The sequence below is a fragment of the Echiichthys vipera genome (genome assembly GCF_963691815.1).
Source record: "Echiichthys vipera genome assembly, chromosome: 10".
Taxonomy (NCBI): domain Eukaryota; kingdom Metazoa; phylum Chordata; class Actinopteri; order Perciformes; family Trachinidae; genus Echiichthys; species Echiichthys vipera.
In genome coordinates, this window is record NC_139835.1 from 29,611,794 (window position 1) to 29,623,980 (window position 12,187).

The 12,187-nt window shown below is 45.0% G+C and overlaps 1 protein-coding gene across 1 annotated transcript in view; it reads left to right on the top strand.

Annotated features, from left to right (window-relative positions):
- The window catches only part of mylka (myosin, light chain kinase a), a gene marked incomplete at its 5' end in the record, with an annotated part of 58,085 nt that overhangs the window by 28,213 nt on the left and 17,685 nt on the right, over positions 1-12,187 (top strand). Inside the window, 4 exons of the mRNA XM_083921102.1 lie at positions 8,738-8,785; positions 9,725-9,852; positions 10,059-10,215; positions 11,109-11,299. Coding sequence (XP_083777228.1) covers positions 8,738-8,785; positions 9,725-9,852; positions 10,059-10,215; positions 11,109-11,299 — 524 coding nt within the window. The remainder of the gene's footprint in view (positions 1-8,737; positions 8,786-9,724; positions 9,853-10,058; positions 10,216-11,108; positions 11,300-12,187) is intronic.

Genomic DNA, 12,187 nt, shown 5'->3' on the forward strand with positions numbered 1-12,187 from the left:
CCCGCTGCTTCCTGAGGACTGTAACCATTTTCACATCAGCCTTTAACGGGTCTGTCTTCTGTCTGTCCTCCGTCTGTCTGTCCTCCATCTGTCTGTCTGTCCTCCATCTGTCTGTCCTCCATCTGTCTGTCTGTCCTCCGTCTGTCCTCCTTCTGTCTGTCTTCTGTCCGTCCTCCATCTGTCTGTCCTCCATCTGTCTTCTGTCCGTCCCCAGTCCGTCTGTTTTTTATCTGTCTGTTTTCTGTCTGTCCTCCATCTGTCTGTTTTCTGTCTGTCCTCCATCTGTCTGTCTTCTGTCCGCCCTCCATCTGTCTGTCCTTCATCTGTCCGTCCTCCATCTGTCTCTCCTTCATCTGTCTGTCCTCCATCTGTCTTCTGTCCGTCCTCCATCTGTATGTCTGTCCTCCATCTGCCTGTCCTCCGTCTGTTTGTCCTCCATCTGTCTTTCCTCCGTCTGTCTGTCTTCTGTCCGCCCTCCATCTGTATGTCTGTCTTCCATCTGCCTGTCCTCCGTCTGTTGGTCCTCCATCTGTCTTTCCTCCGTCTGTCTGTCTTCTGTCCGCCCTCCATCTGTCTTTCCTCCATCTGTCTGTCTTCTGTCCGCCCTCCATCTGTCTTTCCTCCATCTGTCTGTCTTCTGTCTGTCCTCCGTCTGTTTGTCCTCCGTCTGTCTGTCCTCCATCTGTCTGTCTTCTGTCCGTCCTCCATCTGTCTTTCCTCCGTCTGTCTTCTGTCTGTCTTCTGTCCGTCCTCCATCTGTCTGTCCCTCCATCCGTCTGTCTTCTGTCTGTCCTCTATCTGTCCGTCCTCCATCTGTCTGTCCCTCCATCCGTCTGTCTTCTGTCTGTCCTCTATCTGTCCGTCCTCCATCTGTCTGTCCCTCCATCTGTCTGTCTTCTGTCTGTCCTCTATCTGTCCGTCCTCCATCTGTCTGTCCTCCTTCTGTCTGTCCTGCATCTGTCTCTTTTCCCTGTCCTCTATCTGTCTTCTGTCTATCCTCCGTCTGTCCTCCATCGGTCTGTCCTATCTGTCCTCCATCTGTCTGTCCCGTACCGTGACCAAACAGGTTTCACGGCTAAAGTCTAGTGTGTTTGACCAGTGTGAGTGCAACTGCTCCGCGCCTAGCTGCGGCCAACTTGCTGTGCACGGCCAGTTTGGGAGAGGTGGGCTTTTGTAGAGCGCGTTTGCACATTTACGAGCACGAGGCCTACGGCGGTTCTGAGGTCATTTCCTGTGCGCCTGTTGGGACATAGAAAAAAGAAGGAGGGACCATGCGCGGACATTTCAAACAATGGCGGTGAAAGGTTCACGTTGGTTGATGCGGAGGTGAAGTGTTGTAGCGAGTATCTCACTGTCTCTGTCCTCATTTATATTTTATAATGCTACAAATTAGATCCAGCACCGTAAAATAGCCTGAAAAGCCGGAGTTTAGAAAGGAAGTACAGAGAGTCGTTGCTATGGAGAAGATACACCGTCTCGTCTCACTTGTCGTGAACTGACGGGTTTCAGAACGCTGCAAGTTTCAACTCGTCTCGTTGCGAATGTGCGGTCTGAACTGAATTGTCGCATGCCTGCGCCGTACACACGTGTTGGCCAGGTGGCGTTGACGCTGGCTTCTGATTGGTTGGTTTGTAAACATGCACGACTGAGACGACCCAGCTGACCCGGGTCTGTTCCAGTCCGGGTCAGCTGGTGTTGACAGTCAGCAGATAAAATCACAAGTCTTCAGGATCACTCTGTGGAAAGAGTTTAAAAAGATCCCCGTCTGCAGCTGAACACACACACACACACACACACAGACACACACACACACACACACACACACACACACACACACACAGTATATACATATATATATATAAACATATGTTAACAGCAGTACGTGCGTCTGGCGTGCAGCAGTTTAATGTTTCTGTTTTCAGCTCTCAGTGGAAAATCCGCTCTTATCTTTATGATCCAACTCTTAATCCTTCCTGCGTGTGTGTGTGTGTGTGTTTGTGTGTGTGTGCTTGTGTGTGTGTGTGCATACCTCAGTGTTGGGTTCATTGCTGGGGATTGTGGTCTGTGGGTCTGTGAACATGGACTCCGTCTGTGATCACGTACCGTCAAGTTTCTGAAGCATGAAACCTGAGACGGGAACAGTTTTAACCATGAAGCTAAAACTTTGTATTAAAAGACACTCATGACTTAGTGGCAGGAAGTAAAAACAGCGCCGAACCGATCAGTTCGCTAACCATTCAAGTGTTGATCCAAGTGGTTTGAATCCAATAATCTTCATGTTGTTGTAAGAGGACAGCTCTTTGTTGTCCTGTTGTCTCACGCCGTAGATTCTGTTGGAAGTGACGAGAGCACAGTAAGCAAGGCATTCTGGGAATCTTGGGACACCAAGCTAGCATGCTAACCTGCTAATCTTCATCTCGTATGTTATGGATGGAGACGGAAAGACTCCACGTTTAGGAAAGACAGCTGACGACAGAGCTGGATGTGTGAGAATTAAAAATAGTTTTAATTACCTTTAATACCAAGTTTGCCTTTGTTTTTCACACACTTCCTATTTTTTAACCGCTTTCAAAAAAGTGTTTTTGTGTTTTTACCATCTTAACTGTTCGCTAAACCCCTCCCACAAACAGCGATCGTCCAATCACAGCTTAGCAACAGTAACTAGTAACAGCGGGTCACTCGAGTGTTCATGGAGTTCATAGTCGGACAGAAACTGCAAACAGTGCGTTTATCTGCTCTAATGTTAGCCTGTGCAGCCACCTAGGTTACACATCGAGCGCTAACGGATCTGTGTCACCAGTCAGACAGTTTTCTTTCTGTTACAAATATAAATTATGTTGTAATGTTTAGAGTTAATTTAATGGTGTTAAACTAAAGTCTAACTTCTTCTCTTTGTAACCAAATATGGTTTTAACATCCTGATTTATCTTTGTGTGAACCAGAGTGGTCAAAAGGACGCTAACACGCTGAATTAGCCGTGTGCTAACCCCGAATCTCCTCTCCGTAAACACTGGAGCTGCTGGTCGTCCACATTAACATCAATGTTGTCCAAACTTCAGTCCTTCACAATAAAAGCCCATCAAGGTTGTCAAAATATCCAGGACCAAACTTCAGTCCTTCACAATAAAAGCACATGCTTTAACAGCTCCAAAATAAACCGTAAAGTCTTGATTTCCTTTTAGAATGTAAACCACCACCTGAGCCGCTCAGGCTGAGCGTCGCCCAAACGTTCTGACTGCTTTCTCTCATCGTCACTTTCGTATAATAATTAAGCATTTAAATGTTCATGTAGAAATATGAAATTTAACTTTTAGATTTTCAGAAGTGTGTTAAGTAATTCTACTTGCACTTTGTTGGCGATCACCCAGAAAAAGCAACACGAAAAGACCAAAAAAATTGCAGCGGACAGGATCAGTCCGGATAGGGCTAACACCAGCGAAGGCTAGCAGTTTCCCCCTGTTCCCAGTCTTTATGCTAAGCTAGGCTAACCACAACAAGGTGTGATACTGAGTATTCATCAACAGCTAGCATTATGGTAGATATACCAACTTTTTTTTCGCTCCCTAACACGTTACCTATAAACACATTGTTGTTTATGCTAACGGTTTGTTGCTAATAATGTTGCATAATGTTAGAAATGCTAACTTTTTGTAGCTACCAAACTTCTTCCCTATAGTGTTGTTCATGCTAACTGTTTGTTGCTACACTGGCTAGTTGTTTTCCCTTGCTTCCAGTCTTATGCTAAGCTAGGCCAACCTCGCCTAGTAAAGCAGATTTTCTTTACAAACAGCTAGCATAATGATTGGAATTATAACTTTTTTCTATAGCTACCTAAAATTATCTACAACACATAGTTGTTTAAGCTAACTGTTTGTTGCTACACTGGCTAGTAAGTTCCTTCTGCTTGCAGTCTTAATGCTAAGCTAGGCTAACCACATCAAGGTGTGGCTGATTATTCATTAGCAGCTAGCATAATGTTAGAAATACTAACTTTTCTTAGCTACTATGAAGTTGACTGGTGATCACACAAGAAACAAGAAGATCTGACGTAAAGTTTGAACTTTCCTTTTAACAGTAAACCGACAAACTTCGGCCTCAAACAGAGGTGGAATAGCTACGATGGAGTTAAAACCATCAAAACGTCAAGCTTCACCTCCTTGCATGCGAGGTTGAGCTGACTGTAACACCGAGTCCTCTGCAGAGTTGAACCAACAGATCTGAGCTGACAGCAGAGAGGGATGAGCCGGGGGGGGAGGACGTGGGAGGCGGAGGGGGGATGTTCGGAGCGCTTCATGGCTCCTCTCCCACACTTCCATTTAAGGCCTTGTTTCCCTGACTCTGCCTGACTCTGCCTCCTCTCTCCGACTTTGTTTTACTTCACACCAGAGATTAAAACTCTCCTTTTAAGAAGCTCTTCAATGCCGACTGTTGAATGTATTCTGCCGTATAGTTTGAATGCAGACGAAAAGATATGAATTGGCAATAAAGTTCTGGACAGATTTTATTATTTAGTGTAAAAAAAAAACATGTGGACAGTGACAACAAGTGACAATGCTAACATGTTGATGTTTAGCAGGTTTAAGGTTCACTGTTGGGTGCGTCCACACGATCGAAAACAACCTTTTGTTTCTCGTCGTTCTTAAAATGTTTTCAGTCCACGCAGACTCAAGAAATCTTTGCGTCCACAAGGAACTAAAAACGCTGTAGTACACATGCCAGGCCTGGAGGTGGCGCTGTAACTGCCACAGAAATACACCAACAACAGAGAAGAAGAGACAGGGAGACGCTGTGGAGAATCCAAACCCCGGAGAGTTTCTATCCAAATCCTCCTCCATCCTAGAGACAAACGTGTCCCTGTTTCTGGTGTTTTCACCGTGTTTTCGAATTGTTCTTGGTTCTTTTTCGACTTGTTTTCGACTTGTTTCCTGACTTGTTTTTCGGCATATTTTTAGCTTGTGTCCGGCACCGATCATCTGATCACCACAGCCTACGCTCAAACACACCACAGAGAAAGAAAGAGTCTTTCCTTAGACAAAAACAGAAAGAGTCAGAGTCAGTTAGTGGAGACTTTGGTGCTGTTCTGGACTCTGATGCACCGATCACTCTGCAGTTAGTGTCCTCACTGAGCAGAGGGTGCTGCTGGGAGCCCCTTCACTCTGCAGTTAGTGTCCTCACTGAGCAGAGGGTGCTGCTGGGAGCCCCTTCACTCTGCAGTTAGTGTCCTCACTGAGCAGAGGGTGCTGCTGGGAGCCCCTTCACTCTGCAGTTAGTGTCCTCCCTGAGCAGAGGGGGCTGCTGGGAGCCCCTTCCCCGTCCCAAAGCACTCCCAGGCGCCACTTTCCCACTACATTTAGAGACTTTTCACAGCTTCTTAGAACTGGATTTAGAAACAGAGCCTAGAGCAGTTTAGCTCCTTATTCAGAGCATCAGGGAAAAGGGAGACATCTGTGCTGGGCCTCATTCAGTCCCATGCATGTGGCTCAGAGTCCAGTTCAGTAAACAGTCTCTGGGTCCGTCTCTGTCCTCTCACGCAGCAGCACTGTTGTTCATATGTGACGCCGCGAGGTCAGAGCCGATGAACAGAAAAGTCTCTGTGGAAAATGTTTAAGAGGACAGATTTTTAAAGCAGGTTTACAAAGTGAAGGGGGAAACCCGACCTTTTCAGACCTCCGACAGACACTGAAAACAAAATAAAATGTTCTGCCAAAGTCTGTTACTGCTTTAAAAGCTCATCGTCCACAGGATTCCCATGTCTCCACTCAGCAGCGGAGCGTCAAAGAAGGGTGTTTGCTTCCTACATGTTAAAGAAGGTGAAGTAGTAAAACAAAAGGTTTTTTTGGGAAATACAGATTCCTGTTAAAAATCTAAACTACGCCATTGTTAGTGGGTTAAAGTAGAAATGAAGATACGCAGGGTAGAAGTGGGTCCCAGTTCATTATTTGGTGGATTTCTGTCATTGAATATTTTCCTTTTCTTTAACTTTCTTCCTGTTTCTCTGTTTTGTGTTTGCTGCATGTTTGTGGCAAGTTGTATACATTTTCTCTTTGTCTGTTGTTGATCATAAATGCAGAAACAAATGCATTCATATAGAGAGAAGAAGAAGTTCTGCATGTATTCGATCATAAACACAGTGGACGCATCAGAACGTTCACCGCTTGGTTAAAACATTTCATTAAATCTAGAAACATTAAGAAGAATCAGATGTTCTGTGCTGTAAGTTCATTTGTTTATCAGTGTTTCAGGTTCTCCCCTCAGGAACAAACACACACACCAGGAAGAGGGAGGCAGACTTTCACAATAAGAGCCTCTCACTCCCTGTGCAGCTATTCTGTTAAATGAACTCTGATCCAATCAAAAAAGTAAATATAAATTTAGATTTGTTGTGACAGAATCAGCCCGGCAGCTGGGTGTGTTTGCTCTACTGCAGATACTACAGCAGTTTAATTAATTAATAAAAAATACCTTTATTTATAAAGCACTTTTCAAAACAAGTTACAAAATTCTTTGCGTGAAAAAAAGTGAGATAAAATATAAAATATTATGATAAAATACAACAAAAGAGAACAAAACAACAGTCTAAAATGGTGAGTTTTTATATCACATTTAACCATCTAAGGTTTTTTAGTCATATTTAACTGTTTTATACATATTTGACGGTTTCTTTTTTCATCATATTAAGCTGCTCTACATCATATTTGACAGGTTTTTTTTATCATATTTAACAGTTTTATCGGTCGACATTCACGGTGTGAAAAAAGCTCTTAAAAGTTTTAAATGTAACTTCAGGATGTCTGATAGAAATCAGGAAGTGAAGCTGCAGATGTTCAGAGTTTTGTTTTTACGGTCAATCTGAACTGAAGCAGCTTTAATTCAGCGTGTGCGTGCGTGCGTGCTTCTGGAGTTGTTGTGTATCTTGTGTATTTCCTGCGTTCAGCTCGTTCACAGAAACAGCTGCTTGACTTCAGTCACTGAGTGGATGTGATCGTCTGTTGTGTCAAAACATCATCTTTCCAAAATAAAACTCACACAAAAGGCACTGATGCACCCAAAGATTTCACCTGCCCCTCTCTCCTCTGGAGCGTCACCTGACACCAACACACCTGCTGCCTTCACCAGGCTCCCCCAGCACCTGCCGGCCCTCGTGCCTGCAACAAAAAATGATTATAATGGGAAAACCTCAAGAAATAGCTCCTTTAAAACTACATGTTGATATTAAGGAAGTGAGTCTTTTATGTGTGCATTCATTCATTTAATCGATTATTTAACAGAAACATTCATAAACGTTGAGTTAACCTCCAGCAGCCGATGAACCCGTGACCACAAACAAACACTTTGATCTTTTTAAGAGTAATTATTTGGTTAATAGTGAGATATTTGGGCTATTTTGCTTCCTTAACTTGTTTTCTTTCAGAGAGGAAAAGAAAACATCCAGAATACACATTTAGGTCGCACACACTGTCCATCCGTACCGTGCCCGAGCACGTTTCACGGCTAAAGCCGTACCGCGTCTAGGAGCGGCACGCTGTCCGTCCACAGCCCGTTTGGGAGAGGTGGGCTTTAGTAAAGCACGTTTGCACATGTACGAGCATGAGCGTGCACACGTGTACGAGCACGAGGCCTACGGCGGTTCTGAGGTCATTTTTTGTGCGCCTGTTGGGACATAGGTGCGGAGGCTCCTGTCTACCATGGTTGGGGTGCTCCCTGTGACCCCCCCCCCCAAAGGTAGCTTCCTCTAGCCTCCTCTGTACCTCAGGTCTCGCTGCCCGGCCATGTCTCTGTAGTGACATCTAGTGTTTGTGTAGTTGTGAGTGTGTGTGTCTGTGTGTCAGTGTGGCTGTGTGAGTGTGTGCGAATGTGTGTATGACCTTATACATATGTGTGTGTGTGTGTGTCTGTGCATGACTGTGGGGGTGGGAGGGTTCTTTTAACTTTGTTCTCCTGATTTTATTTGATGCGCCGTATCAATAAAGATTGATTTTGGGGCGGCAGTAGCTCAGAGACTTGGTCGGGAACCGGAGGGTCGCTGGTACGAGTCCCTGTGTGGACCATGAATTGAGCATGGACTGGTGGCTGGAGAGGTGCCAGTTCATCTCCTGGGCACTGCCGAGGTGCTGTTGAGCAAGGCACTGAGCCCCCAACTTGATTTGATTTGAAAGGACGTGCGCTGTTCCGTAGTTTCTCCGTCTTCTGCAGCCGTCAGCAGAATCCCAAACCTCCAGGAACTATTTCCTGCCTCCTGAGGATCTATTTTTAGTTTGCCCATATTTGGTCGTCAGAGGCGCTCGGCCTCACATTCTTCTTCTTCTTCTTCTCTTTTCTTTTTTTTGTGTGGAACCATAAAGAAGCCGACATACGTCCCCATGGAGACGCCGAGAACGTCTCGTAAATCACCTCCACTGTTCAAACCTCAGAGTTTAGAAGAATCTGATCTTTATTGTGTCTGTGCTCAGGCGCAATAACGTTTCCTGTGGCTCCTCTAAAAGTAAATAAAAACAGAGCAGGCAGCAGCAGCAGTGTGATGAAGAGTGACTTTGAGATGAATTTCAAAATAAAAGTCTTTGTCGATTCAAGTGAAAGTGGGTTGAATGAGGTACGCACGTGCACAGATGTAAGAAGTGAAATCTGAAGATCTGATGTGAAGCTGAACACGATGATCGTCGGGGAAACAACAGATGGAGGCGCGTCCTCTTCAATGGTAACCATGGCAACGGTCTGATTCTGGTTGTTTGTGTTTCAGGTGAAGCCAGAATAAAGAAACCGACGGCCAAGACTCCCCCGAAACAAGGTGAGACACACACACACACAGATACAGACACACACGCACACACACACACACACACACACACACACACACACACACACACAGACACACAGACACACACAGATACACCAACACACACGCACACACACACAGACGCAGGCACGCATACGCACACAGATACAGACACACACACACACACAGACGCACGCATGCACGCACACACACACACACACACACACACACACATATACATACAGTCGCACACACGCACACAGACGCACACACACAGACACACGCACGCACACACACACAGATGCACGCACGCATACACACACACACAGGCACGCACACGCAAAGACACACACACACATACAGACACACAAACACAGACACACAGACACACACACAGATACAGACGCACACACAGACACAGACACACACACACACACACGCACACACACAGATACAGACACAGACACACACACACAGAAACAGACACACACAGATACACACACACACACACGTTTACACACTGAGGGGGAGGGGCTAGTTTTTATTTGATTGGAGGTTAAAGTTTATGAATAATTAGGGGCGTGGCCTCTTGAGTGACAGCTAGCCTCTGGCCCTCACTTCTCCTCGGAGGTAAACGTCAGCCAGATGGACGTACGCCCCTCCCCCCAACGTCACATACATGCCCTTTTTTGGTCAGAGGAAATGAGGCGGAGTCAAAGTCTGACAAAATGGAGACTCCTGTAGGCGAGGATTTGATCAAGTTGAGAGAACGGACCTTGACGGAGACGCTACGTCTGTTTTTATACCGTCTGAGGTTTACATACATGTGTTAAATGTGTGTGTGTGCGTGTGTGCGTGTGTGCGTGTGTGCGTGTGTGCGTGTGTGCGTGTGTGCGTGTGTGTGTGTGTGTGTGTGTGTGTGTGTGTGTGTGTGTGCGTGTGTGCGCGCAGCTCTGCCTCCTCAGATCCTGCAGTTCCCAGAGGACATGAAGATTCTTGCCGGGGAGAAGGTCGAGATCCTCTGCAAGTTCTCTGGAGCTCCGCCCGTCAACTGCACCTGGCTGAAGTTCAGGAAACCAGTGAGAGACACGCACACAGGCACACACACACACACACACACACGCACACACGCACACACACATACACACACACATAAGAGTGCCTTTATAAGAATACGTTAAATCTGTAAAATTATGTGCTTTGTGACGTTGTGATGTCTCTGTGTGCGTGCGTGTGTGTGTACGTGCTTGTGTGTGTTTGTGCGTGTGCGTGTGTGCGCGTGCAGATCCAGGAGGGCTCGGCGGACATCTCCATCCAGAGCAGCGACAGCAGCAGCACGCTGACCATCAGCAGCGGTCAGCAGGAGCACTGCGGCTGCTACACCATCGAGCTGAGGAACAGCTTCGGCCTCCGACAGGCCGCCCTCAACCTCACCATCGTCGGTAACACACCAACGCTCTTATACACCTTTATACTTTTATACTTTTACAGTTTTACACTTTTACAGTTTTATACTTTTACACTTTTACACTTTATTTAAGGTTTGACTGTGAAACATGGACCTGATGTCACGTTGTTAGTCACGTCATAGAACCGTAAAGACGTTTAAAGGTTAAATATTTACACATTTGAAGTGTGTGTGAATCTTTTAATCACTATTTTTACCATTAAAATGTTGTTTTAGGGTTTTAAATCTGTGACATTCTCTATCATATTATTATTTATTATATTTTTATTATTTATTATATTATTATCATATGTTATTTATCATATTTAACTGTTTTTTTTATCATATTCTGTTTCTTTTTTATCAAATTAAACTGTTTTTTGTCACATTTAATTTTTTTAATTATATTTAACTGTTTTATATCATATTAAGCTTAATCGTATTTAACAGTTTTTAATTATATCTAACAATTTTTTAATCATATTTAACTGTTTTATTTCATATTTAACTGTTTTTTAATCATATTTAACACTTTCTTTTATTATATTTAAGTTATTAATCATATCTAATTGTGTTATATCATATTTCAAAGTTTTATATCATATTTAAAAGTTGTTTATATCATAATTAAGAGTTTTTCAATCATATTTTAGGGTTTTATATCATATTTAACAGTTTTTTTTATCATATTTAACAGTTTTTAATCATATTCAACAGTTTTTTAATCATATTTAACTGTTTTCATCGCACCAAACTGTCTCTGAGACATTTAAAGACGTCACCCCTGACTTTAAAATACATTTTCCACTGATTTCTGACCTTTTTTGGACCCAAATCCACCAAATGCCGTCTTTAACCCTTCTTTACCCGGATGACCCCCCTCCCCAGATAAACCCGACCCCCCGGCCCGGGTCCCTGCAGCCTCAGACATCCGTCGGTCCACTCTGACGCTGTCATGGTACGGGCCGACCTACGACGGAGGCAGCGCCGTGCAGTCGTACAACCTGGAGATCTGGGACTCTGTGGAGCCGCAGTGGAAGCACCTGGTCTCCTGCAACAGCACCTCCTACAACGTGCAGGTGGGTTTCACCACATGACGGCATCGATATCGTGAGTTTCTGATCTGGAAAGGAAAGAAACACGTATTCTATGTGGATGATGCACCAATATGATTCTGCAGAAGTGCTCTTATCATACGTTATACTGCACGTACAATGCATCGCAACCAAGTCTATTAACAAACACTGAAGTCAAAGCTAAATAAACATCATGTTCAGCATCAGTCAAGAGCTGGTTCCTGGTTCGAATCCCGCCTGGGACCCTTCTGTGTGTGGGGTTTGCATGTTCTCCCCGTGTCTGAAGAAGAAGAAGTCGAAGAGGAAGAAGAATTACTTTATTTATCCCGCAACGGGGAAATTGAATTTTGTCACTCTTATTATTAATCATGTTACACACACACACACACACACACACACACACACACACACACACACACAGACAGGACCTATATACATGCAATTAAGGAGAGATGTCAGAGCGAGGGGGCTGCCAGTGACCGGCGCCCTGAGCAGTTGGGGGTTCAGTGCCTTGCTCAACAGCACCTCGGCAGTGCCCAGGAGATGAACTGGCACCTCTCCAGTCACCAGTCCTCGCTCCATACATGGTCCACACAGGGACTTGAACCAGCGACCCTACGGTTCCCACCCAAGTCACCTATGGACTGAGCTTCCTCCGCCCCTGCATGGGTTTTCTCCGGGTTCTCCGGTTTCCTCCCACAGTCCAAAGACGTGCAGGTGTTCGGTTCATTGATGACTCTAAATCACCCGTAGGTGTGAATGGTTGTCTGTCTCTGTTCGTCTCTATGTGTCCTGTGATAGACTGGCGTCCTGTCCAGGGTGGACCCCGCCTCACGCCCGATGTCAGCTGGGATCAAGCGGTTGAAGATGAATGAATGTTAATGTTTTAAA